The following is a 27,026-nucleotide window of genomic DNA, read 5'->3' on the forward strand; positions in this document are numbered from 1 at the left end:
GATAAGGGACCATACAAATAATTGGATAATTCCCTCCAGATTTATATTTAGCTATGAATTCTATTTTTGATCTTGCTTCAGATTTATCTTTCTATTTCTGTTTTTGCCCACTTTAATGTTAAAATGAAGGTATTCCCTGAAGCCATACTAGCTAATCAGAGAAAAGGAGGCAATCTGGGAGCATCCTCCAAGGCTAAGAGAGGTCATTCTGTGATTACGTATTGAAAGCAGATAATACCCAAAGTGGAAATTCAAGAGTTGGTTGAATATTAAAATCACCCTACATACACAGAACAAATTGAGGCAATGGAACATCCTAAAGAATGGTTTTCTTTGCAAAGAGTGTGTGTACTCTAGCATATTTGAGGGATTTAGGTCAAGATCTAACATTTGAGGGGGGCCTGGGTAGCTCAGTTGGTTAAGTGTCTGCCTTCCACTCAGGTCATGATGCCAGGGTCCTGGGATCCTGCTCAGTGGGAAGACTGCTTCTCCCTCTCCCTCTGCCACTCCTCCTGCTTGTGCGTTCGTGCTCTATCAGATAAATAAATAAAATCTTCTAAAAAGAAAAAAGATCTGAATTTGAAATATTTTTTATTGGCTGGGAAATGCTATATTCCTTTTTCATGAAGAGGACAACTTTACCACAGACAGACAGGGATGAACAAAAACTGATGAACTGATAAGAAGTCAGAGTCTTGGGGCAGTTGGGTGGCTCATTTGGTTGAGGGTCTGCCTTAGGCTCAGGGCATGATCCTGGGGTCCTGGGATCAAGCCCTGAGTCGGGCCTCCTGCTCAGCAGAGAGCCCGCTTCTCCCTCTCCCTCTGCCTCTCTCTTTGCTCATGCTCTCTCTCTCTCAAATAAATAAATAACATCTTAAAAAAAAAAAAAAAGTCCAGAGTCTTTACAAACTTAGTTTCTTAAAACAAAAAATCTTGCAATTTATAATGTTCCTCAAGTCCAATTAGTTCAAAGTCTTCATATACTTTTTTTTTTTTTAATTCTCATGACAATCTGGAAGAAGAAAACCATAGATTTTTGTTATAGAGCAAGTAGAAAAACTGAGACCCAAAAAGGTGAGTCCTTTTGATTTCTAGCTCAGATCTCTATCGGATCTTACTGGACCGCCCTGCCTCACCTCTCCATTAATAAAATCGGTAATGGTAGCAGCTAACATTCATTGAGTTTCTTTCTCTATGCCAACTACATGTTAAGTACTGTGTATACATTCATTTATTTAATGCTCATGACCACATCTATGAGATGGGTATTATTCCACTTTAATGAGGTATCAGAAAGAAATAGCATGCCCAAGGTTATTCAGGCAGCCTGACACCAGACCAGAACTCCTATTTTTATAAAACTTTGTTATGAACACAGATATTACTATTTATATTTTACATAAACAGTCTCCAAAGATGCAAATTCAGCTGACATTAAAATTAACACTTGCCTAGAACTTTATAGCTTCACATACATCATCTCACTTAATTTTCACAATAGGCATGTAAAGTAAAAACAAAAAACAAAAAACAAAAAGCCCACAGACTTCTTGTCCCTATCTTATAGAAGGCTAAGTGTTAGGTGACTTGCTCCAAATCATCCATTCAGTAAATGGCAGACCCAGGACTTACATCTGAGGTCTTTTGACTCCAAATTCAAGTACTTTCCTAACTAACACTCAGCTTCTAGACCATTGGCCTACCTGAAAGCCAAAAAATGGCTAGTTGATCTCTTGAAGTCTGTTCTTTCCTGACCACATATTCCATTTTAGGACCCCTCACCATGTAAATTCTCAGGCATTCTTAGGAGGTGATGGGTAATTTTTATTTGTTAAGCTATACAGTGTGTGTTAGAGGTAAAAGCCCTGGAATAAGGAATCTTAACATACTTTGGGCAGGTGGCTTCCTTTCTCTATGCAAGGATCACTTCCACTAACCTCACAGAGTTATTCTAAAGATAAAATGGCATAGTATTAGACAGATGCAGTCTTCCTTGGAGAGAAAGGTAATGTGGGTAGTCTCAAGGACATGGTGTTTAAATTTTGTTCTAAAGTCAAGGTGCCAGGAATTGAGGACCTGGACAGTGGAAGAAGAGCCAATGGAGGTGGCACAGCTGAAGAATTGGATCTTCTGAGTCCAGAGAGTCATGCTCCTTCCTGATAAGTTGTTGGCAGAAGACACTCGAGTTGACCTAGCTGGAAGAGTGAGAAGACAAGCATGCATAGGAGATCCCTGTCTTCTCCTTACACAGGTATCATGCCCATGCAGCTGTCTCTTATTCCCTTCTCTATCACTGATAGCTTCTCTTGGTGTGGGCTTGATGGCAGGGATAAAGACCTCATCTGAAGATAAACGCTTGTCTTTTTCCTCCACTGAAAGAAACCATGGCTTTGGGGGGAGACTGTGTGCTGCTAAGGGAGATGCCTTGCTTACAAAGCATCGTATAGCTTGCAAAAACAAACAAACAAACAAACAAACAAGAACCCTTTTGTTACTGCCCCCCCCCATCATCTTTAGCAACATGATTGTCATTAATTAATTCACTCAGGGGATGCCTGGGTGGCTCAGTTGGTTAAGTGTCTGCCTTCAGCTCAGGTCCTAGGATGGAGTCCTGCATTGGGTTCCTTGCTCAGTGGGGAGCCTGCTTCTCCCTCTGCCTGCTGCTCCCCCCTGCTTGTGTTCTCTCTCTGACAAATAAATAAAATCTTAAAAAAAAAAAATCACTCAACACAAATCTATTCAGATGATGACTATGTACCAGGCACAGAGCTAGACACTAAGGAATGACAATAATGTTCAGAGACATGCTCCCTATCCTGGAATTCACAACCCAGCAGGCCTGGAAACCTGTATGCAGAAATGGTACCGGGCTAAATGCAATTCTGACTGAGACATGACGTGGTTCCTGCTTTCAAAGAGTTTGGATCAGAAGCAAAAGTGGAGGATTACATACACAACGTATGTCAAGAAATTGTCAGCTATAGGAGAATCAGTTGCCTCAGAGGGTTCAAACAGCAGGTGCTCGGTTGCTTGATCCCAGCCTTCTTCGGGAACATCCACAGTTGTCACAAACAAATGAGGATGCAAAGAATTGGAGTAATTTTTCCTACAGGAGTGAGTCGGAGGTACAGCCACTCCCCACGCAGTCCCTCTAAGGTCTGGGGTCTTAAAAGTTGCAAGAGTCTGAGGAAGTACTGCCAACGAAAGGCTACAGGGCAATCTGGCAGGTCAGAGGATCAACAGGGAAGTCTAACCCTGCTGGCTACTGAATTAGGAGAAGGCTAGGGTTCTCATAGCCAAGAGAAGCATTCTAGCTCTGAAGGTGCTGTCTGGTCCTACTTTCAGGGCACCTTGACCCTCACCCTATGCACTTCTGCCACAATTACCAACAAGCATGGGAATTCCAGATCACCATTTTTACCCTCCAAACCCTGATACTCAGTCACAATTATTAAGAGCATGGAGAGCTCTTGATATTCCTTGGTACCTGGCAGACTACCTCTGAACTTCCAGGTGAATTTCCAAGTGCTCATGTCTTTGGCCCTCTGGTTCAAAATAATAAAAGAGAAAATAAGATGACGCAGACACACAGTGTCTCTTTTCGACCTACCTCCTTTCCTCAGCCTCTGTCTGAAATGTCAGGCCTGGCTCCTCAGGGAATGAGATCCTGAGGAAATGGGGTCAGAACTGAAGGGAGCAGAGCAGCCGGAGAGGGATTGGGAAGGAGGGTTGAAGGAATGAATGAGGTTATGGGAACAGAGTAGGGAGGGGTCCCCGCCCTCAACACTTCTCCCATTCTGGTGGCCTCTCTCTCTCTCCATCCTTTCCCTCTGACTCCCAAGGTAACTAGATGGCCTGGATTTCGACCTTCGGTGCTGCATCTGACACATTTCATCCCTTGCTGCAACCCACCGCTTCCTGTCTTCTGGCTTACTTGTGTCACGGGCTCCTTTTCCTTCTTTCAGACCGGATGATGTTCACTCCTTCACTCTTCATTTCCTCTCAGTGGGAATCAAACTTTGCTGTGAAATTGCAGCCCTTTTTTAAAAAAAAATTTTATTTATTTATGATAGTCACAGAGAGAGAGAGAGAGAGGCAGAGACACAGGCAGAGGGAGAAGCAGGCTCCATGCACCGGGAGCTCGACGTGGGATTCGATCCCAGGTCTCCAGGATCGCGCCCTGGGCCAAAGGCAGGCGCCAAACCGCTGCGCCACCCAGGGATCCCTTGCAGCCCTTTTAAAATGACGATTCCTTGTCCTTAACAATAGAGGATATGGCAGAAATTTTAAAACAGGTGAAGGGTAAATGTAGAAACAGAGGCATCAAAATTTCGGAATACCAGTTCTGGTGGCACAGTGAAAGAAAAAAAAAGCAGGGTTTTTTTTGTTTTGTTTTGTTTTAAGAATTGAGAAGGTATGTGGGTGGCTCAGTCAGTTAAGTGTCTGGCTTTGGCTGGGGTTGTGATCTCGGGGTCCTGGGATCAAGGCCCAAATCCAGCTCCTTGCTCAGCAAGGAGTCTGCTTCTCCATCTCCCTCTGCCCTTCCCCTCCCTCCTTATGTGCGCACACTCTCTCGCTCTCTCTATCAAATAAATAAAATCTTTAAAAAAAATTGAGAGAGATGTTAGAGAATCCACCTGATCAGCCCTCTGATTTTAGAGATGGGGAAATAGATGCCCAAACAAGGGAAAGGTTGATCAGAGGCCACTCAGAAAATCAGAGATAGGGTAGGAGTCCAGGGCTCCTGCATTCTGTTCAGTGTTGCCTCAAAACATAAATAACTTCCAAAATAATGTAGATGGATACTATTCAGCGATGAAAAAGGAACAACTATTGCTATGTGCCATAGCATGCATGGACCTCAAATACATGATGCTAAGTGAAAGGAGCCAGATGCAAAAGACCACATATTACAGGATTCCGTTTATATGAAATGTCCAGTAAAGGCAAATTCATAGAGACAGCAGATCAGTGGTTGCCTAGGGCTGGGAAGGACAGCAAGGATTATCTGAAAATAGGCACAGTAAAACTGTGTGGGGTGACAGAAATGACCTACAACTGGAATGTGGTGATGGTTGCACAACTCTAGAAATTTATGAAAAATCACACAACTATACACGTGTTATAAGTGAATTTCATGGTAATTTATACTTCAATCAAGCTGTTTCCCCTAAAAAGGAATTAGGTATGTTTATGAACAAGGGATCTTGGATGTGGGGCAAGCCCTTCTAATCTTTTAAGGGAATGTCTCTGGAAACAAATAGAGCTACCCCTATCTCCCTAAAAGGTCACTGTGAGAGACAAAAGATTTGGCTCTTTGGCCTCTGGAATACCCAGGCTGGCATTTTTCATTTGTTACAGAAGTCCTCCTTTCTAAAAGAGAGAAGTTGCCTAAGGAGAACAGGTGTGTCTCGGTCATCACTCTCATTACTACACGGAGTGCTGTGACCAGCACCCAGGCAGTGCCTCACAAAAATGAACTCTACTTCTGCCATGTGGTCACGGGGGCCTTGGGGTACCATTAGGTTTCTAGAGCAGTGCTTTGGTGGGAACAGTTTGCATCTCCCCACACCCAGGCCTTCTCAAAGATCAGAGTCTTCGGAGAACACAGGTTAGGTTATGCACACTCCCAGACTACAGAGTCTCAGCTCCCTATATTTTTTTAAATATTTGTATTTGAGGGGGGCTGCCTGGGCGGCTCAATCAGTTGAGCATCTGACTCTTGGATTTGGCTCCGGTCATAGTCTCAGGGTCAGGAGATCGAGCCTCACATCAGGCTCCACACTCAGTGTAGAGTGTGCTGGAGATTCTCCCTTTCATGCCCTCTTTGCTCCTTACTCCCGCTTGAGCTCTCTCTCCCTCTCTCTAAAATAAATATTTATGTATTTAAAGATCTGTATTTTTAAAATTTGCGTCTATATCCGGCGCAAGGCTCAAAGTCACAGCTCTGAGATTAAGAATCACATCTTCCACCTACTGAGCCAGCCGGGCACCCCTGAGCCTTCTTGACTTCCCACTTCCCTTCCTGTTTACCTTCTTTAAATTGGCCTCAAAAATACAATTACCTGGGAGCAAATAAGCTACAACATCCTAAATATTCTCCCTCTAATTCTACATCCAATCCCTCTCCCTTCCCCTCACACCAGGCACCTAGTCAGGCATCACTTATCATGAGATCCAATGCAAAGAGATTCTAAATGTAACAGAAGGAAGGGGTGATTGGAAAGTTAGTCTGTAGTCTGATTTCCTTTAGACCCAGGGCATGGGCTCCAGAGCTTATTTTCAGAGCTCAAACTACTATCTCAAAAGAGCTTTTGTAATAGATAACCACAAAATATCACCACAGATTCTTCCTCACTTTTGTTCTCTGGGCCTTGGTATATGAGATCTGTGCCCTGCCTCCACTCTCCCCTCATCGACTCCCTCCTCTTCACCATCTGCTTCAACTTCCAGTGAGACCTCACTTCCTCCAAACATTCCTCAACTGTCCTGGTCAGGCACTACTGATTCCTTCAGGACTTAGGTGTTTGGCTTGCAGCTCATTACTTTGTTTTTTTTTTTTAAGTTTTTTTTTTAATTTATTTATTCATAGAGACACAGCTAGAGAGAGAGAGGCAGAGACAGACAGAGGGAGAAGCAGGCACCATGCAGGGAGCCCGATGTGGGACTCGATCCTGGGTCTCCAGGATCACGCCCTGGGCTGCAGGCGGCGCTAAACCGCTGCACCACTGGGGCTGCCCTGCAGCTCATTACTTTGTGCTAGCTTATGGATAGCTTTCTCACTTCTCCTAAGTCATTTTAAAAAAGATTTTATTTATTCATGAGAGACACAGAGAGAGGTGGAGACATAGGCAGAGGGAGAAGCAGGCTACCTGCAGGGACTTGATCCCAGGACCCCGGGATTATGCCCTGAGCCAAAGGCAGATGTCATGAGCCACCCAGGTACTCTTCCTAAGTCATTTTATGTATGTTTGTCCCTTCTCCTCTGAGCAAAGGGAACCATTTGCTCTCCTTTTGTGTGTGTGTGTGTGTGTGTGTGTGTGTGTGTGTGTTTTAAATTCATTCATTTGAGAAAGAGAAAGAGTAGGAGGGGGCAGGAGAGAAAACCTGAAGCAGACTCCATGCTGAGTGCAAAGCCCAATGTGGGGCTTGATCCACAACCGTGAGATCATGACCTGAGCCAGAACCAAGAGTCGGTCACTTAACCGACTGAGCCACCCAGGAGCCTCTTGCTCTCTATTTCTTGCCTGCACTAATGTGAGCCACTGCCTCAGGCAGGGGTGAGTAGGTGCTGGTTACTTAAGTTATTGACTGGTTCCCCAGCTGACCACTCTTGAATGTTTCTGATCACTCTTGGAAGTTGAGGCTAAAAGTCCTGCAGACTGAAAAGAGGGGAGGTTCCAGATTTTGTGAAGCCTAATGCTTATCACTTAGGGGTTCCTCTTTAAGTTAAAGAGTAGAGAAAAGATAGAATTAGGTACAAGGCCCTGAAGGGTTCTGTGCAAGTGAAGGGCTCAGTCTCTTAAAGTTTCATTTGCTTCACAGTAAGCCTGTTTCTGACTGAAACAACGAAGTCCAGTTATATCCTGTCCAACTCTTCAGCCCTGACTGAATTAGGTGTCTATTCCTGGTTTTTCCTGTGGATATCCTGTACCCAACACATCTATTCCACAAGATGGCTCTGGCTCAACAAAATGGCTTTGGCAACTAAGTCTATCTAATGAGAAATTCCCATAGGGCTGGAATGACATTCCTCCCATTTAGTAACTTCATGGCACTGACAACCATTCTCCTTTTGGAGCAGGTGGTTGCTCCTGCTGTGCATCATGGAGGGTGAGGAGCTTGTGCTCAATTCTGAAAGCCCCCGATGGCTCAAAGACTTGAGGAGTTGTGTGGTTGTACGGCGGAAAGGCCTGGAATGTTCCAGTACATTCCACCAGTGGCCTTTGTGACCCCTGCTTCCAATCAACTTGGGCAAAGGCCTGGTAGTCTACAAAGTAGTAGCCTGTATTCTGCTGGGGTAGGAAGCAGTTTGGCCTTGCTTCTTCCATGCCATTCTGATAATATCACACAAGTTGGCACCTTCCTTAGAAGTCCCATACGGAAGCTCTATCCAATTCTTTGACCTCCTGGGTGTTTGCCCAGAACGTCAACTGAGGGTTTAGACAAAAGCCCTGTCAATTTCTCTGCCCTATCCACTCATCTCTGAGTTCTTCCCAAGACAGATCAGAAATTCTGGGACCCTTGAACCAGTAGTGGGCCTGCATTCCTCAAAATGCCCAAGAAGTCTGCATTACCTAGGGAGGCAGTAACATGTGGACCTCAGGAAGGAAGTAATATAATCAGGATGCTAAAGGCCATGTGCTCCTGCTACACAGCATTAGGAGAAAACATCCATTTACTGATGCTTACTATAGGCTGTGCAGTATTTGCACACATAATCTCATTTAATCCTCATAGTTATTATATCCTATATAGTACATATAATTATTCCCATTTCACAGGTGAGAAAACTGAGGATCAGAGAAGTCAGGAAATGAGTTGAAGATTATAGAGCTAGAAGTGAGAGGTCCACCTATACACCATGTGTATAACCACCATTGGGGGGCGGTTACTACCCCTTATCCAGAGGTCTAAGGTTAGAATTAGAAATACAGACCAGATCACTCATGCCACTCATCAGACTACCCACTCCCCTGCCTCCCTGCCACCTCCCCAGCCCTAAACTCTCTAGAATTCTGACTTTGTTTATATTGCAGGAAGCAGTGCTCAGAAATTATGGAGGTGAGTCTGGCAGGTTCCAGCTGTTCCTGGTGTGGGAGTTGAACATTTTCTGGAACTTCTCCTCAGCAAAGGCATATCTTTCCTTCAATGGACTAGCCTAGGATCAAATCCATTTGCTCCCTCCAAGCTTTCCAGCTTGGGGGAGGAGAGTAAAATTGGGAAGCTGGGGGATTTCCACTGGGAGAAATGAGAAAAAATGAAAGGAGGTAGAAGGGTGGTGCTGTTCTCTAAGCAAGGCCGCCAGAGCTCTGGAGCCGAGACTCAAGAAGAAATTTCTGTATTGTGGCAGGTAAAGTGAGAAAGCTCTTCGTGGAATCAAAAGAAAGGTGACAAGAGGAGTCCCTAGGGAAGACTTGGCAGAGGAGGAGGTAAGAATTGATCCAGGACTGAAAGTGTATTTTAATTCTGAAACCACAGTAATCACAAAAGGACTAACCCCTTGACTCTATCTCCCCACTTCTGGGGCAGGGCAGCCAAATTAGGTACACTCTTGCTGAACTGTGCTCTCCATGGCCAGAAAACACTGGCTGCGCCTCTTGCCCAGCACACGGCAGGGAAGAGTGCCCGACCACTGTGTTTGGCTGATAAATAATGAGCACCCCAGTTGACCATTCTCTTTTCTCTCTCTGAGTGTGCTGCAAAAATCTGCCTTGCAGGGAGCCCCGGAGATGGGTGGGGAAAAAGGGTCCTCCAGACAGTATTTAATACTCCTGTGATTTATAGCCTGCTGGAAGCGGAGGGGGGAAGCCAGAAAGGGGAAGCCCCTGGGACTAGTTTCCATGACGCATCAGAACACCACTGACAAGAGTCAAAGTATTTTCTTGATGCCTGTGCCTTCAGTTTCAAGATACAGGCCTCACCCCTCCTGGGGCCCAAGACTCTGGTACCATCTAAGACGAGACCCGTGGAACTGGCTGGAATGAGACTAATGGACATACATCCAAATCTGCAGCCTTTTCTGTAAGCCTTATGCTGTCTGGCCAGGGAAGAAATCAGTGAGGTCGAGCAGCTCAATAGCTGTTTTGGGAGGATTTATTTTTTTAATGTACAAGAATTCTTTTGAACCCTCCATGGCTCCAAGAAAAACTATTTGAAATGTCCCTGCTTAAGGGGCCAGGGGGTTAAGTGCCAGGGATGGAAGGCTAAAAGCCAGAGATGCTGGTTGCAGGGATTCTTGGGATAGGGGCTAATGGCCTCCCTGCTGTGGGCTCAGGAATACCAGGCCTAGGCTTTGGTTGCCCTGAGAGATGCAGCCATTTTTACTTCTGATTGGAGGGCACCACCTTCTGGGATTTTCCCTTCTCTGGTGAAAAACCAGAGTAGAATATGCCCCTGGGATCAATAGGCCATGTGCCCAACAGTCTGGGGGGCATTGTCGGAGGTAACAACGTGAGGTAGGGTGAGACCGGGGCTTTATATAGTTTACAGTTTGGTCCTGGCTGGTGGGAAGAAGATGCATTTCATGAGAATGCCGGGTAATTGCCCTTCATAAGTGTGATCTCAAAAGGTCAAGGGATGAGCCTTGAATAGCCCTAATGTCCCTGAAACAGTCTATTGTATGGCTATTGTCTATACATGTAAAAGAACCCTGCTTGACCCTCTTCGTATTTTTCTCTTTTTTCTGGCCTCTGTGGTTTCCCAAGAGAGTAACTGCACACAACCTTATCCCCAGACCCAAGTCGATACCTTTAAGCTTTAACAACAAAGGAGTTCCCCATGCATTTCTTGAGCTCCTACCACGTGCCAGGCATTACACTAGGTACTAGGGATATAGAGCCGAATAACACATGCAGGTCACTTCTCTGCAGAGCCCATGGTCTGGGTTTCAAAAGATTTTCCTTTGTGCTTTGGGATTTGGTCATCAAATGGTCATCAAATGGGCATGTAACCCCTTTACATTGTCATATGCGGGGCTCAGATCCTCAGCTACCATCTTTCCACAGTCTTTTCAAGTGGTAAGCCCCACTTTTCCTTTGGTTAATAATTTACATGACTTTCTCTGGACTCTGATAGGTTTTCCCTGGGGAGCTGAGTGACTGGAATTAGGCACTATATTTTGTATATGAATGTTATATGCGTGTGTGTACTACAGGACGCCTGGTGGCTTAGCAGTTGAGTGTCTGCCTTTGGCTCAAGGCGTGATCCTGGGGACTGGGGATAGAGTCCTACATCGGGCTCCCTACGGGAGCCTGCTTCTTCCTTTGTCTGTGTCACCGCCTCTCTCTCTGTGTCCCTCATGAAAAAATAAAATCTTTAAAAAAATAAAAATAAAAAAGGGTAACACTATGTTTTCTTCATTATCTGTTGGCCAGCTTTCAAATGTCCAATAGTCACTGAGTGCCTCCTGGGCACCATGCACTATGCTAGGTACTGGGGATGCAATAGCAAAGTGAAATGGAACCTGCCCTCATGGAACCTGTGGTCTGGGGTATGTGTTAGAGGATGGAAGATAAAGAATCTAAATGTCACACAAATAAATATATAACTACAAACTGAGACGAGAGCTATGAAGAACATACAGGATGCTTAAGGGTATAGAAATGGAGGCCTGGATCTAGTCTGGAAGCTTTAGGAGAGAGTTCCATGATGAAGTGACATTTGACCTGAGATCTAAGGGATTCATGGAAAGAGGTGAAGAAGGGTATGAGGAAGAACCCTGTAGGCAGAGTAAAGTGCAAAGGTCCTGAGGCAGAAGGAACCAGTGCACTCCAGAAGAATTGTAGGGAGGCCAATGAGGTTACAACACAGAGAATGAGGTTGTGTGGGATGGGCTGGAATATTAAACAGAAGACAGGCCATGCAGGATACTAGAGGTCAGGTAAGGATTCCAGTCTTTATTTTCCTGAAGCACATGAAACAAAAATCTACAGAAGAGTTAACAATGGCTCTTTTTCTCAGATTACTAATGCCACTTATACTTGTCTTGAAGGAGAACAGTAATGATGGCCTGAACTGCTAGCAACTTTCCCACTGTCCTGGCATGGTGTGGCCATATTTGCCTGGCACTGGGGAGTCCCAGGACTGATAAGCCAGCCCCAGCCTGGCAGCCATCAGGCAGGGGATGGCCTCTGCTAATGTGGACAGAGGAGCAGGGGTGGAGGTTGGGTGGAGTGTTTTGCCTGAGGTATCAGCTCCGCAGTGACATTTGGAACACCCCCAAGACTATGGCTCTTGTTTCTAGATAACTCTATCATGTATGCCTCCCATTTAAATGGCCTGCTCACCCTGCCACCCTTCCTGTATACAGCTGGTCTCCCCACCCAATCTGGGGAAGTCTTCTGGGTAAGAACCCTTGATTGCCTAGAACCTGGGGTTTTGACCTGCTTGTTCACGCCTCATTACTGTCTGGAATCACATATATTTACATATCCTTGATAGTTTTCCACTCTCATTACTGGAAGTCATGGGAGAAGACACAATGGTTGGACTTAGCCTTTCTCAAGGCCTCTCTTTCTTTCTTGTCCTATATTTGGAGAATGTGGTTTGGTGTAGTGACATCTACTGGCAAAGCGAGGCAGGTAAGCAAATGACCAGATGCCCACTTATCCTCAAGTAATTTCTAGACTAGTAAAAAAATCATCCTAAGCCCCTGATATTGGTTACAGCAAGACTAAGAAGCCCATGGTTGTGGGTTTGGACCACGTCGGTGCTGGTTAGCCTTAAATAGAGAAATGTTTTCTCTGGTTGCAGCTTGCATCCCTAACTTTGGCCAGTTGATTCACATTTGGGTACAGTTAGTCACTAGGGAGGCTGGGTAAGCATGTGTAAATGACTCACAGGGACCCATTTCTAGCCCCCATTCCTGGGAAAGCATCTCCCAACAAAATAAAATGACCCACAGTTTACAAATGGCAAAATTCAGGGCCATTTTTTCATCGTCCTAAAGTTTAACTGGTTTGGAAATTTTTTTTTCCTTGGGACTTGGTTTCTCCTAGGTCACTGGGAAAGTACTGTCTACAGAGAGAACCATCTTCAAGGTTTCTGTAGTAGGCAAGAGTGACCACAGTTTTTAAAGTGGCCCCTCACCTCTTGTTGAGGTAAAACAGAGCCTACCTCATCACTGCTTTCATGCCTGTCACCTCTACGGTCTGCTCATGGGGTATTCTCTCTCAATAGCGTGCATGCTTGACTAGGAGTTTACCCCCTAGAGGTCACTGGGAAGCCAGAGCAAAACACTGAGGAGAAATAGTAGGGCAAGAATTATGAAGCAAATGTTCTCTTTTCTTAATAACAATGACTCCATAACTGAATATGGCTCGCCCTATCTATCTATCTATCTATCTATCTATCAATCATCATCATCTATCCCTTATTCAGACTTAAAAAGAAAATCATCAGGACCCCAGTAGAGAAATGAATAACAAGTAGGATTTTATGGAAGAGGAAACAGAACTAGTAAAGAAACACATGGCAGACTGAAGTAAGTCCTAACCAGAAATCAAATCCAAAGCACACTGGAGGCACAGTTTTAATTTTGACTAAAATTGCAAGATCATTTTTAAGATTTTTATTTTTTTTAAATGTTTTATTTATTTACTCATGAGAGACACACAGAGAGAGGCAGAGACATAGGAAGAAGGAGGAGAAGCAGGCTCCCTGCGGGGAGCCTGATGCAGGACTCATCCAGGGACCCAGGGATCATGACCTGAGCTGAAGGTGGATGCTCAACCACTGAGCCACCCAGCGTCCCAAGATTTTTAAGTAATCTCTACACCCAAGGTGGGGCTCTACCTCACAACTGCAAGATCAGAGTTGCATGCTCTAGGGACTGAGCCAGCCAGGCACCCCAAACTGCAAGATCTTATTAAGCAGTAACACTCACTTCTGGGAACAGTGTCTTAAAATTGGCACCCTTACATGGTGATGGTAATGCTTTACATTTGGGCAAGTCTTTGGGGACAGAAAAAGAGCGATACAGAAGGGGGATACATAAAAATAGAAGAGACCTATAGAGGCATGCAGACGCTCTCTGCAGTGTTACCTCACATAAAAGACCCTCAATAGGGGCAGCCTGGGTGGCTCAGCGGTTTAGCGTCGCCTTCAGCCCAGGGCCTGATCCTGGAGACCCAGGATTGAGTCCCACGTCAGGTTTCCTGGATGGAGCCTGCTTCCCCCTCTGCCTGTATCTCTGCCCTCTCTCTCTCTCTCTCTCTCTCTCTCTCTCTCTCTGTCTCTCATGAATAAATAAAATATTAAAAAAAAAAGACCCCCAACAATCCCACATAGAGAATGAGCACATTATGTCATGGTACCACAAGGCAATGTCACATAATGATTATAATTACAATTGTGAAGACCATAGAGAAACACGGCACATGTTGAGAATATGTAAAAAGTATGGAATTTTATGTAAACAATAGGTGCATCTATACAAAAACACACACAGTAATAAAAGTGTTCATGTGGTAAAAAATTGGAAGGTATTTGGCAAAAAAAAAGAAAAGTAGCTTTGTGTCAGCAGTGAGATTAAGGATGCCTTATTTTCTCAAAACTTATTTAGCATTGGGGTGCCTGGGTGGCTCAGTCAGTTGGGTGTCTGCCTTCAGCTCAGGGTCCTAGGATCTAGCCCCTCATCTGTTGGGCTCCCTGCTCAGTGGCAGGTCTGCTTTTTCCTCTCCCTCTGCCCCTCCCTCCTCTCATGCTCTTTCCCCACACTGAAAAATAAATAAATAAAATCTTAAAAAAAACCCCACCTTATTTAGTGTAATTCTGCTGGGTGAATAATGTTTGAAAAGGTAGAAGGGATTGGGACAGGTAAAAGTCATACTCTTCCAGCTCCCTCTACATCCTCTGCTCTAGGAGGGGAAGGACCAGGTCTGCTTATCCACTGTGTACACTCAGCTCCCAGCCCCATCCTAGCACTTATCAGATGCTCAGTAAATATTTGTTGAACAAATACATGAAAATGCCTGCCATCCAAAAGTCTCAACCCAGGATCACTGGGCATGTTCCATCTTGGGGAATGAAGAAGAATTTGGTTTTGCTCATATTAAAGAAGGAAGGCAGGGCGGCTGCCTGGCTCAGTCAGCAGAGTAAGCACCTCTTGATCTCGGAGTCATGGGTTCAAGACCCTCGTTGGGTATAAAGCTTACTTAAAATTAAAAAAAAAAAAAGTAGGCCCATCCATAATGACAATTCCCTGGTCTTCTTGATAAGTGAATTTGGTCTTGGAGAACCCAGGGAGAGACAGTCTGTTAAAGCAAACCCAATTACCACCCAGGAACATATGTTGCCCTGAGGCCTCTGCTGCCATAACAACACTGTGTAACTATAACTACAGCCCTGGAGGGCTTTGGCCCTGTCAAATATGGAAAAGGATGTCTTCATCACATGCAGCCTTTGTGCGCAGATTGACTTCCCTGGGGAGCTTAGATGAGGGAAGGGAGGTAGATAAGTGGAGGAAGGAGGGAGAAAAGTGCAAGAGTGGGAGAACTGCTATTGAATTAGGATTAGGGTGGTTTTTTTTTTTTTTTTTTTTTTTTAGCAATTTTTAAAATGTGGTTATTTGACTGTTTAGTTTTGGTGGTTATTTATAACCCCAGCTGCAGAGGCGGGAAGCTGTGCCTGAGCCTGCTGGGATCTGTCCAAAATGTTCCCCCACGGTGGGGATGGGGGTGGGTGGTAGATAAGGGTGATACAAGAACCAAATTCACAAGTGGCCAAGAAGGTAAGAGAAGTTCCGGGCCACCTCTAACCCTAGAATTTGAAAGAAGTGGCCCTTAGTGATTTCATGTTTGAGACAGCTATGAATGAAAAGATTTTTAATATGAATTATGGTCACACTGGCAACCTCTGAGGTTCTCCCAAAGAGACAGAAATGAGGCCAACACTTCTACTATAAAGTCATGAGATTGGCCTGGCTACACTAGCCACTCAAAGGGTCAAGGCATGCTTCTCCATCTTATAGGATAGTTGTCTGCACACAGAGGAACCACTGTCTCTAATCCCTCCTAGGCACATCCCTAGTCAAAAACAGGCTTAGTGGAGAGAGGGTGGCTGGTTCTGAGCAAGTCTTTCCTAACTGAGCCAATACTTGGCAGTAGCCACTGCATTTACTGAGCCCTTTGAGATGTCAGGCAGTAAGGAAGAAGCTGGAGGCAGTGTAGCCAGCCAGGCAGGGCTCCCAACCTCCAGGAGCTCCCAGACCTTTGAGGCAAACAGCGAACAACTACACTTTGCATTTGAAATATGGCACCTATCATTTCACTGGCAATGGGAGCATTTGAAAGGAAATTGAGGAATCTTTTAGGGAGCTTACAAGCAAGACTGAGCAGACAAGATACAGATCCAAGAAAGAAAATGATAGGCCCCACAACCCCTGCCCTGTTCAGTTCCTCTTCGACTCTGGGTAAGTTTATTTTGTTATAGCAGGATTCTCACTGGTCTTCCTGCCACTCTGATTAGTCTCTGTTCTGGCTTCCAGAAAGAGATCTCTAAGGAGCAAGTGTGATCATGGGACTCCTCTGCTTAAAGTCCTTCAGAGATTCCCCATCACCTCCAGTCCAGGATCCTCATCAGGGTGTTGCCAAAACTACTCTTCCCTCTTCACCATGCAGTTCAAAACCTCCATGGATGACGCTGTTCCATACTTCTGTGCCTTTGTACATGCTGCTCCCTTTGCCCCTCTTCTCCTTGTCTGCTGGCAAATGTATCTGTCCTATAAAACTCCACTCTTATTTCACCTATTCTAGAAATCCTTTCCTTTACCCTCCAGACAAAACACTCTACTTCCTCCTCTGTACCACTTCTGACCCTTGCTCATCCTTCTATTTTTCCATTAATACTCTACAGTGTTTGGGGACCAGGAGATTACTGGCTTGGGGAAACATGGTGTTTTGCCCATATTGGTGTGACTCAAAACCTGGGACAGAATTCCTGGGTAATCACTCTGTGTTTCTTGACCTGACTTGAGGGTTAAAGGGATAAAAGCAAACAATCATTAGACCTTGTAAAGATATATTCACAAACATTAGCATGTTAGCCATGACTAGGATGACGGGAATTATAAATATCATTAACAGCAGCCAATTACTGAGCACTTTACTGCGGCAGGAACTGTGCTAGCGCTTTACGACAATTGTCTCCTTTGATCCTGACAACAACTTTGTGGGGTGGCTAGTAGTGTTTCCATTTCACAGATAGGAAAACTGAGGCACAAATTAAAAAACCTGTCTAAGATCAATGCAGACAGGAAGAAGTAGTAGAGCTGTTCCAAATCTGACATTGGGGCCCTGTACTTGGGCACTGGTAAAGCTATGAATAAAATAAACAGGAGTTCCTATTACCTGTTTGGAAAGGAAAAAGGGGAACAGAACATCGACCAAATTCATTCTTTCTTTCTTTCTTTCTTTCTTTCTTTCTTTCTTTCTTTCTTTCTTTCTTTCTTTCTTTCCTTCTTTCTTTCTTTCCTTCTTTTCTTTCTTTCTTTCTTTCTTCCTCCCTTCCTTTCTTTCTTTTCAGATTTACCTATTACCTATCTATTTCAGATAGGGGTGGAGAGGGGCAGAGGGGGAGAATCTTCCGACTCCCTGATGAGCTTGGAGATTGAGGTAGGCTCTATCCCATGACCCATGAGATCACGACCTGAGCTGAAACAAAGAGTTGGATGCTTAACTGTCTGAACCACCCAGGTGCCCAAATCTCCAAGCAGGAGACTTCACAAAAGCCTTTGTGAAAGTGTAAAGGCAGAAGAAACAGCGGAGCTGCCTGTGTTAAGTCTGGTGGATGAGGATGGGCTAGGGGCAACTAGTCAAGAAACTCTGAAGCCAACATCAGTTCTTGCTTCAAGAGCTAATTGTACCATGATGTTTTAAAATGACCCTCAAAATAAAGATTATATTTGATTCAGAAAAAGAAAGGAAGGGAAAAAGAAGCTTTTAGGGTTGCCTCTTACTCATTCTAAATACACCTAGCTGTTCCACTTTCATCTTAAGTACACATTTCCCTCATGATCATCTTTCTATCCTATTGATGTTAGTTTTTTTTTTCATCTTTCTTCCAGAGTGCACAGTTTCCAAGGACAAGAACCACATCTAAATGAAACTATAAATTATTTAGTGTCAGCTGCAGTGTTTGAGAATCCAGTGTAAGCTATTAACGTTGAACATTTGTAATGTTGGTATTCGTATGATGAACGGTTAAGTCAGGATAAGATCTTATTCTAAAATACTAATTTCCAGGGAGGGATATCTCACCGTCTTTGAGTGCTATCCATTAAGAGACTTGTGAGGGCAGTAAACGTTCTGATTGACTAGCAAGCATTTACCGTGGGTAGAGTGCGGTCTGGGCACACTATTAAGGACGATACCCCCAAACCGAGATATGCTCTTAGCACCAGAGCATCCAAGACGGACCTCAAGAGCACACGAGGAAGTGCAAAGTAACAGTAATAGTGGGAAATTAAACGCAGAAGGGATAGGAGAGGAAGAAACGTGAGCCCTTTTCCAACATGTTCTTATGTAGGTTATTCAGAAGTATTTATACCAAACACCAAAAGCTAAATCCTAAATGCTGAAAGCTGCTGCCCGTGTTACCACCGGCCCAGAATATCCCCGACGACAGTGCTGGCATTGAACTCTTCAGAATCCTCTGTTTTTCTCATCAGTTAGATGGTTTACCTTCTGCTGCTTTGTTATCTAGCTGGGGGGGGGGGGGGGGGGGGCGGGGAGACGGGATCTCAGGTGAAACTGGGGTCCAGGATTCTAACAAATGACTGAGCATGCCTGGCTTCCACCCGGTTGCTTTCCGCAGGCTTTGCTCCTCTCAAAGCATTTTAAGCCGCGAGGTGAAATCCTCAACGTCTGCTCTCCACTCCCCAGCTTATTAAAATGGCTCTTCTTGCCTTCTATCCCTGACCAACTTTTCCCCCTTTCAAAACTGACCCTTTGATTATCAGCATTATTACTACTTAAATAGCCATGCTTTTTTTTTTTTTTTTTTAAACTCTAGCTTCACTAAAAATATTCCTTCCTCTTCTTCCCTCCCTCAACTCTTGGCGCAAGCACCCAGATCTCCAGGGGTCACTTGGGCTAAACGGGGTTCACCGCTCCTCTGACTCTGTTACCTCACCGGCCCCCGCCCCGCCCCCGCCCCCACCCCCACCCACGGCTCTCAAACCCGCACAGAACCGGGGAAGGAGGTGGGCGCTCACCCTAGAGCGAAACTGGGAACTCTTTGGAGCTACCGCTGCTGGAGAATGGTTTTGCCTTCTTCCGCGACGTGAAGGACTTGCTGCTCTCTACGGGCAAGGACAATGTCTCCTCTACCAGACAACAAACTTCCTGAGGATGGACGCTACCCTTTTTAGTTCCTTTTACACGCCCCCATTCCCATCACGTTGAGACACAGGATGGCTTTTGAAATAGAATTTCTTGGGCAAAATATCCCTTCCCAACTTTGAGTTTATACGACAAACAGGAATGGCCTTTAGCCAATTAGGCAACGAAGGGGTTAAACTTCAGCCACCTGATGGATTCTGGGGGTTTCCTTCCTCGACTTCAGAAATTAAAACGACCGGGAAGGGAAATTTTGCCCAAGGTAAAGATGAGAACCGTTAGCGTCTACCGTCAGGCTTCAGCCCCAAACAAGAATGGCTGCCCACGTCCGCAAAATGTACCAACCCCCTAACTAAAAATGGCTGGCCTGGATTTCTACCACTGGGCTACTTTCTGCCCAATTCCAAAATGGCGCTCACTAGCCTCAGCAAGAGGAGCGAACCTCCCAGCACCCTCTCCGGCCCGCAGCGTCAGGTGACGCGAGCCCCAGCCGGAAGTGAAGGAAAAAGCGCCTCAGCCCGCGGCGCCTGCGCAGAAGGGTCTAGACGCTGTGAAGCAGGAGGCACTTGGGATCGTCCGCAGGATTGGGACTGCTACAGAGGCCGCCACGGAGCCCGCCGGAGCCACCGTTCCTGCTGCTGCTGCCGCCGCTGCCCGAATCGGAACTGTCGGGCCGCAGCCGCCGGCAATGCCGCGAAGGAAGGTGAGGGGAACAGGACAGAAGGGATGGCGGGTGTCTGAGGATAGTCGATTGAGCAACGTGACGCAGTTAGCCACGCCTCACAGTGGTTGGGTTCCAACTTCCCGCTTCCCCGAACCTAGCTCAGCAAGCCTCCCTCCTGTCCATACCCAACAGAAAAATGTGGGCCCGATCCTGGCCTCGGCCTGTGCTTGCAACTATTCCCGCCCTCTGCTTGCCTGGCTCGGAGGCGTTCTTCTCGGTAATTGGTCGCTGAAACGCCTAGAAGCATATTGATTGGCTGGTGGCACCGCCCATTTGGGTCCAACGGTCACCTCCCCGCGTGCGGGGGCGGTGTCGGGGCCCGGCCCAGCCGCGCTCCCACTGGTTGTGGAGAACGATCCCTCCTCTCTTGATTGGCTTGGCTTGGCAGTCTGTCCCGTGGGGGCGCGGTGTAGCAGTAGCGCCATTGGGTGGCGCGAATCCCCGCCCTTCCGGCCGCTGATGCTGATAGGTGCATAGGCGGCGTTTTGGAGCATCCTTCCTTTCCAGGCGGGGGGCACAACAAAGCAGAGGACTGGGTGGTAGGGAACCAGCGCCCACTCCCGGGGGATCACACTCAGGCCTGTTGCGTCTGAGCCCGTAATTTTTCCCTATTGGCCCAATTGGATAGCGGCCAGAAAATGCCGTTTGTAAAGCAAAAACTTTCTCGAGTTAGATGGGATTTCTGAGGTCACCTAGGGACACCCCCATCCCTTTTCTTTGCAGCTGTACAAACAGGCCTGATGGGAGTGCCCCAAGCCACTCCCATTAGGCAGTAGCCGACGGAGCCAGGACTACAGAACAAATCTAATTCAGTTCAACACATGTTTATTGACTACTTGCTACTGTGCTAGTTGCTGGGGATTCACGAATTAATTAGACATGATCCCTGGCTTAAGGAGATCACAGTCTGATGGGGAAAACGGACATAAAAAACTGTAGAAGGAGCTAGTAAATTCTCTACTTGGGGGTATATACTAAGTATTGTGGGAGGGAAGTGAGAGAGCAATTAAGTATGCTTTGGAGTAAGATGGGAAGTAGATGGTGGAAGCCAGAGAGAAGAGCTGAATTCCAGGGTCAAACCAGGAGGGGATGGTCAGGGATCGAAGTATCTAGGTAATTGGACTAGATGACCTTTAAGACTCCTCCCTTCATCCTAGGGATTTTCTGTGACTCTGGAGCCTCTGCTCCTTTCTGGGCAGGTTACCCTTGATATATTTGGAAAGTTGGTGGTGTTCTTGCTCATTTCTGCAGAAATATTTCTTTTCACAGAGGTTTTCAAATAAAGTATTTGTACCTTTTATCTTCTTAAATGGTCTACATTGGTAGACGGTATTCATGTTAAGGCTCACCAAATGCTGGAATAGTATTGGTGCCTTGGAGTAGGTCCACAGTCCCCTTTCTGCAGTTTCCAAATACAAAGAGCTTTTGAAAATGTAAGTGTTTTTAGTAACTTACTTGGTTGGCTGAATCTGTCCTGAACTATCCTGAGGCTACTTAGAGTTTTTGTGTGTCTCATTGGGTGTGATTGTTTATATGTCCTGCTGTAGAAATACTAATGTGTTTGATGATGGGGCGTTACTTGCGGGATATATGCAAAATATCTCTCTTCCAAAAAGCCAAAAAGTTATGAATTTCAAACACAACTGGCCCGAAGCGTTTTGAATAGAAAATAAGGGGCTTGTAGTTTGAAGTTTTGTATGGTTTTCTAAGCAAATTCTCTATCCTTTTTGGCTTGGTAAAGGGTATAGTGTTAATGTTCAACTGTTAAAAGTTACTGTATGGCTAATCATGGTTCAGGAAGCTAATAATTGACAAATAATTATTAATTAAAGAGATGATGATATCTCTGTTTTTGAGTATCTACAAGTCTTCATGTGCAAGCTGCCTTTTTTTTTTTTTTTTAAGCACTTTGGTATTCATGTGGAGAAACTTCATAGTTAGACCACATAAGGAAGAAGGATTTTAGTCTTTAAGTTCTCTTGGTATCAGAGTTGTGGACCATGATATTTTGAATTAGTAGATGTTTAAAATAATGTGATGGCTGTTTGTGGAGACTTTGAACAAAGCTGCTCTAAAGTTAAAAGGACTCTAGCATTGATTTCTCACCACCATGGACTTTAAGTGCATAGTTATGTCAGCCAGACCATTTTGAATCGGGTACTTTTATTTCCAGTTTGTAGTACTGACTGATAAATGGACTTATTACAGAATTAGTGTTAATAAAGTAAGAATTAATTCTCTTTCGTTCATTTAATAAAGGTGCTTTATTTGTAGGTTGTTCCATTTTAAATGCCTTAAGAAAAGAGAGTTTGGCAGTTGAATCCTTCCTTAGTATTTTCAGTATCATGGTTCATTTTATTTCCAGTGTTAACACAAACCCACAGAGTAAATGCTTCTGTGCTAATGTCTGGATCTATGGTGTTACAGAGGAATGCAGGCAGTAGTTCAGATGGAACCGAAGATTCCGATTTTTCTACAGATCTCGAGCACACAGACAGTTCAGAGAGTGATGGCACATCCCGGCGATCTGCCCGAGTTACCCGCTCCTCAGCCCGGCTGAGCCAGAGTTCCCAAGGTATAAGAATTCATTCTTCCTGACCATGCCTCATAGCCAACTCACTGGTCATTATACTATTGTGTTAATATGGAAACTGGTCTGGTCTCTTGGCTTGGTGTAGGTGACAGAATCTGGTAAAATGCAGAGTGTATGACTGCAGAAGTATCAGGTCTTTAAAAATGTTTCTGTTTGGGGTATTGTCCAATTTGTAGATCCAAAGGAACTATGTATAATATAATGGTGTGTGACACATGTATGTCTGAAGTCATTTAACTTTTCCCTACAGCTTTTCCATCAGCATGAAAATGGGAATGCCATCTCTTTATTAGAATGGCTTAGACTTAGGGATTTAAAATAGTATCTTGAACTTGTTTTGGGAGGATGTTCAATACTTCTCAGACTTCCAAAACATTATTTATTTCTGTAATGTAGCCAGACACAATTAGTAGATATAACTAGTTATACCAAACTATCAGTTGCAAATACCTAGAATTTTGCTTTGGTAGTAAAGAACGGAGAATCTCTGTGTTGAAAGGTAGTTTGAAGGTTCTCTAGTGCAATTAGCCATCTGGGCTTAGATTTGGAGGGTACCCCTGATCCCTCCTGGTTCTGCTCTGGGATTCCCTATGGTGGAAGGAAGGTTGTAGTTAATACACAAAGCTGATGATCAATAGGTGATAACAAATTAAGGGGGAAAATTTGTAATATGCTTCAAGCACATAAGTAGTGCCAATTTGGTTATTGCTTTATGAACACATTGCAAAAGGAGAGAAAAACAGTTTTTTAAGCAAGAAAATGGGAATATTCTCAACAACTGTTCTTAACTTTATTTTTGAGTTTAACATTTCAGCTGAAATGTAGCTGTCGTCTCTGGATTCTCAGTTTGAAAGTTTTTATTTTTTTTTAGCATAGTGAGAATTTTGATACATGACTGCTGTAATTCAGATATGATGCTGTACTGGAATGCCATGATAGAAAAAAATCATAATTCTTGCCCTTAAGGTGCTCACATACAGTTCAGTGCAAGATATAGATGTTTCAGCTGATCGTGGTCATGCATTGTGGTAAGAGCTCTGAGAGGTTTGCATAGAGTATCTAGGAAGCTCAACAACTGCCTCCAAGAAGCAGACAAACTTGGGGCAGATGTCCAAGGTGGAAATCCTAAAGAATTTAAATATTTTTTTAAAAAATTCATAGAGACAGAGAGAGAGGGAGAGAGAGAGAGAGAGAGGGAGGGAGAGAGAGAGACAGAGAGGCAGAGGGAGAAGTAGGCTCCTTGCAGGGAGCCTGACGCGGGACTCGATCCCAGGTCTCCGGGATCTTTGGCTGAAGGTGGCGCTAAACCGCTGAGCCACCAGGGCTGCCCGGAAATCCTAAAGAATCTAGTAGGAACTCACAGTTGAAAGATGGGAAAATGTTATTGTAGGCAGAGGGAGCAGTTTATGCAAGGGAAGAGACATAATATTCTTACAAAGCATAATTGTATCATCCCTGGACATCTGAAAGTTGTAAATATTAAAAACAGCTAGGAAATACCTGGGTCCTGGGTCTCTTCCTAGTTGTACTTCATAACTGTGGAGTTGCACAACTTCTAGGGATATTGTTCACAATGTAGTCTATGTAAGGTGGCCTTCTCAAAAGCAAAATGTAGATTCTTATGAATTGAGCCTAACCTAGCTGTGTACTAACTTTTTTTTAACCCAAAAGTTTGAAATTTTCAGTTTTCTTCTTTGGAGAACTGTAAAATTTACCTATCACTTTAAGATATTTTGTCATTTAAAATATGCTTTAATTTCAGCTTTGAATCTTTTTCTAGTTCTTTTTTAAGTGTCATCAAATTAGAGACGTAAAAAGGATGCTGGGTGCTTCAGAATAGGTTTTGTTATCTCAAAGAATCCCAAAAGCTATGTTCTTGCCTCACTCTTCATAAATCTATTATGACTTTGCTTCAGAGTATCCAAGAGGGTAATCAGGAAGAAAACAACCTAAGCGATCCCTAAGAAAAGGAAATATTTGTGTATTGTTATATCTTTAGTAGTAGAATATCTGTTTTAGTGGATTGGAATAAGGGAAGAGAGGATACAGCTAATATTTAGAAAGCGCTAGATCTAAGTACCAGAAGTCCCGTTAAATGCTTTATATGTATGAAATATCTCACTTCTCATGGTAAATGTGTGAGGAATGTGCAACTAGTATTTTGCCTTTTTTATAGATCAGGACAAAGGCTTGAAGAGATGAACTTGCCCAAAATGCTATAGCTAGTTGGTATGGTGGAGTGGAATTGAATGAGAGTCAGTCTTGATTCCAGAAGCCAAACTATTCTATACTATATATTTTTAAAAAAATAATTTTTATTTATTCATGAGAGACGCAGAAAGAGAGAGAAGGGGGCAGAAACACAGGCAGAGGGAGAAGCAGGCTCCCTGCAAGGAGCTCGATGTGGAACTCGATAACAGATTCTGGGATCACGCCCTGAGCCAAAGGCAGACGCTCAACCACTGAGCCACCCAGGCGTCCCTATTCTATACTATTTTGTATCTCTATACCTGATCTTGGCTCTTTAGCTTATATTTTATTTAATAAAATAGGTATTTTACCTATTTGTCAGATTTTCTGAAGCATAAAGAGGAGGGTATACATGCTAATAAATCATATGGATAATAAAACCCAAATTTCCTTCTTCTCTAATTGTTTTATTATCTCTTAAAATTGGGGATCAGATTCCAGTCCTGTTCGAAATTTGCAATCTTTTGGCACTGAGGAGCCTGCTTATTCTACCAGAAGAGTGACCCGTAGTCAGCAACAGCCTACCCCAGTGACTCCGAAAAAATACCCCCTTCGTCAGACTCGTTCGTCTGGCTCAGAAACAGAGCAAGTGGTTGACTTTTCAGATAGAGGTGAGTGAGTATGGGATGATTTGGTCAATTACAGAGAAGATCTGGTCAATTTTCTCTTAAGGAAGGCTTGGGGCCGCTGCAGATAGATGCTTTATACTGACCAAATTCAGCTAGGTAAATGCTGTTTACCTGATTGCTTTCTTGAATATCTCACTGAGGATAGTTTTGTATTAGAGTACTCTTGAAGACTAGAGTAATTAAATTATTAGATTGGACCCATAATAGGCAAAAGGAACTGGAGCCCTCTTACCTATAGATGAAGAAAGTTTGAACCAGATTTTCTTAAAATCATGCTTGTCAGTCCACTTATCTATGTTTTTTGAGGAGTAGTGATCTTTGGTAATGGGGGATGGTGAGCTGTTGAGATTGTGATTGACCAGCCCAAATTAGGCCTTAGAGCAGCAATTACAGACTGAGGAGCATCTAGCCTGCCAATATGCTCTGTTGGTTTGCTTGCACAACGTTTACCTTTTTTTTTTTTTTTTTTAAGATTTATTTATTTATTTTAGAGACAGATGGTGGGGGGCAGAAGGAGAGGGAGAGGTACCAACAGATTCATGTTGAGCGGAGCCCAAGGTGGGGCTTGATATCAGGACTCCCAAGATCATGACTTGAGCCAAAACCAAGAGTTGGACGCTTAAGCCACTGTGCCAATTAGGTGCTTCAGTGTTTACATTTTTAGAAGTTTGTTGCCAACATTTGAAAATAGGGAATTTCACATCAAAACATAAAAACCTGGGTTACTAGTTTCTTTTAAAAACTGGAAACTCTGGGAACGTGTGGTGGCCATTCACTCACAGCATTGATTACTGGAGTGGAAAAGTAGTTGTCTCCTTAAGGTGGACAGTCGGTTCTCTATTTGGCTTTGCCCAGCATGTGTAGGCATTTGGTTTACAACCCATGATTTACAATCCGAATTGTTAGATTACTGACACGCTAGCTCGAGAGTCAGGTTCGTTCACACTCACACCAAGTCACTCATCAAGGAAGATACCTGTTTTCATTTCTCTTCCATCCTGTGTGTCTCCTGGAAGGATAGTTGGATAGTCATTTTAAAGAAAAATTTACTTCCATCCAGTTTTGATTACCTGTGATGGGGGGCTTATGAGAAGCACAGATAAGTGAAATATATTAGATAAACCCCAAAAACTGGATTTTACTTAGGATGTAAAGTAGCACAAAGGAATGATGTTAGTTTCATTTTCCTAATAGCTTTATAGCAGATAAGTGGTTAAAAGTCGATGGTTAAATGATAGCCATAAACTCTTCTGAATAGTAAACCTCTAAATGAACCCCATTTATGAGCTCTCCCAATTGCTTTGCTTTAGAAACTAAAAATACAGCTGATCATGATGAGTCTCCACCTCGAACTCCAACTGGAAATGCCCCTTCTTCTGAGTCTGACATAGACATCTCCAGCCCCAACGTGTCTCATGATGAGAGCATTGCCAAGGACATGTCCCTGAAGGACTCGGGCAGTGATCTCTCTCATCGTCCCAAGCGCCGTCGCTTCCATGAAAGCTACAATTTCAATATGAAGTGTCCTACTCCAGGCTGTAACTCCCTAGGTGAGTGTGACCAGCTTTCTGACACCTGTGTTCTATGGTTTTTGCCCTCTGAAATTAGGATCATGAAGAAATGTTTCATCTTCTCTTGTGATCTAGCTCTTTAGGTTCTTCAGTGGTGCTCAGAATATCACTGGGTTGCCCACTCAAACAAGAAGTATTTTTGCTTCTTGGTCTGTTGTCAATAAGAATAGATCTGGTTGCAAGGACATTAAGTGGGATGCA

General features: G+C 44.2%; 1 protein-coding gene and 1 long non-coding RNA gene across 6 annotated transcripts in view; one reads left to right on the plus strand and one right to left on the minus strand.

The window, feature by feature from the left end:
* Nucleotides 1-574: 574 nt before the first annotated feature.
* LOC112917847 (uncharacterized) lies at nucleotides 575-19,120 on the minus strand. 2 transcript variants are annotated; one of them, XR_011999700.1, is made up of 4 exons: nucleotides 18,935-19,120; nucleotides 3,935-4,038; nucleotides 3,611-3,687; nucleotides 575-2,195 (listed from the first exon to the last, which is right to left on the minus strand). It is a non-coding gene; the product is annotated as an uncharacterized lncRNA (long non-coding RNA). The 2 variants fall into 2 exon arrangements; XR_003234562.2 differs by lacking the exon at nucleotides 3,611-3,687.
* KAT7 (lysine acetyltransferase 7) overlaps nucleotides 18,938-27,026 on the plus strand; it is a 33,379-nt gene continuing 25,290 nt past the window's right edge. For 2 of the 4 annotated variants that reach the window (XM_072747438.1, XM_072747441.1), the window contains exons 1-2: nucleotides 19,452-19,761; nucleotides 26,565-26,804. In XM_072747438.1, coding sequence (XP_072603539.1) covers nucleotides 19,467-19,761; nucleotides 26,565-26,804 — 535 coding nt within the window. In that variant the 5' untranslated portion in view covers nucleotides 19,452-19,466. Of the gene's footprint in view, nucleotides 19,762-22,209; nucleotides 22,358-25,059; nucleotides 25,237-26,564; nucleotides 26,805-27,026 lie in introns of all 4 variants that reach the window. The other 2 variants (XM_025996286.2, XM_072747439.1) reach the window with 2 other exon arrangements.

The sequence above is a fragment of the Vulpes vulpes genome, chromosome 2 (assembly GCF_048418805.1).
Source record: "Vulpes vulpes isolate BD-2025 chromosome 2, VulVul3, whole genome shotgun sequence".
NCBI classification, from domain to species: Eukaryota; Metazoa; Chordata; class Mammalia; order Carnivora; family Canidae; genus Vulpes; species Vulpes vulpes.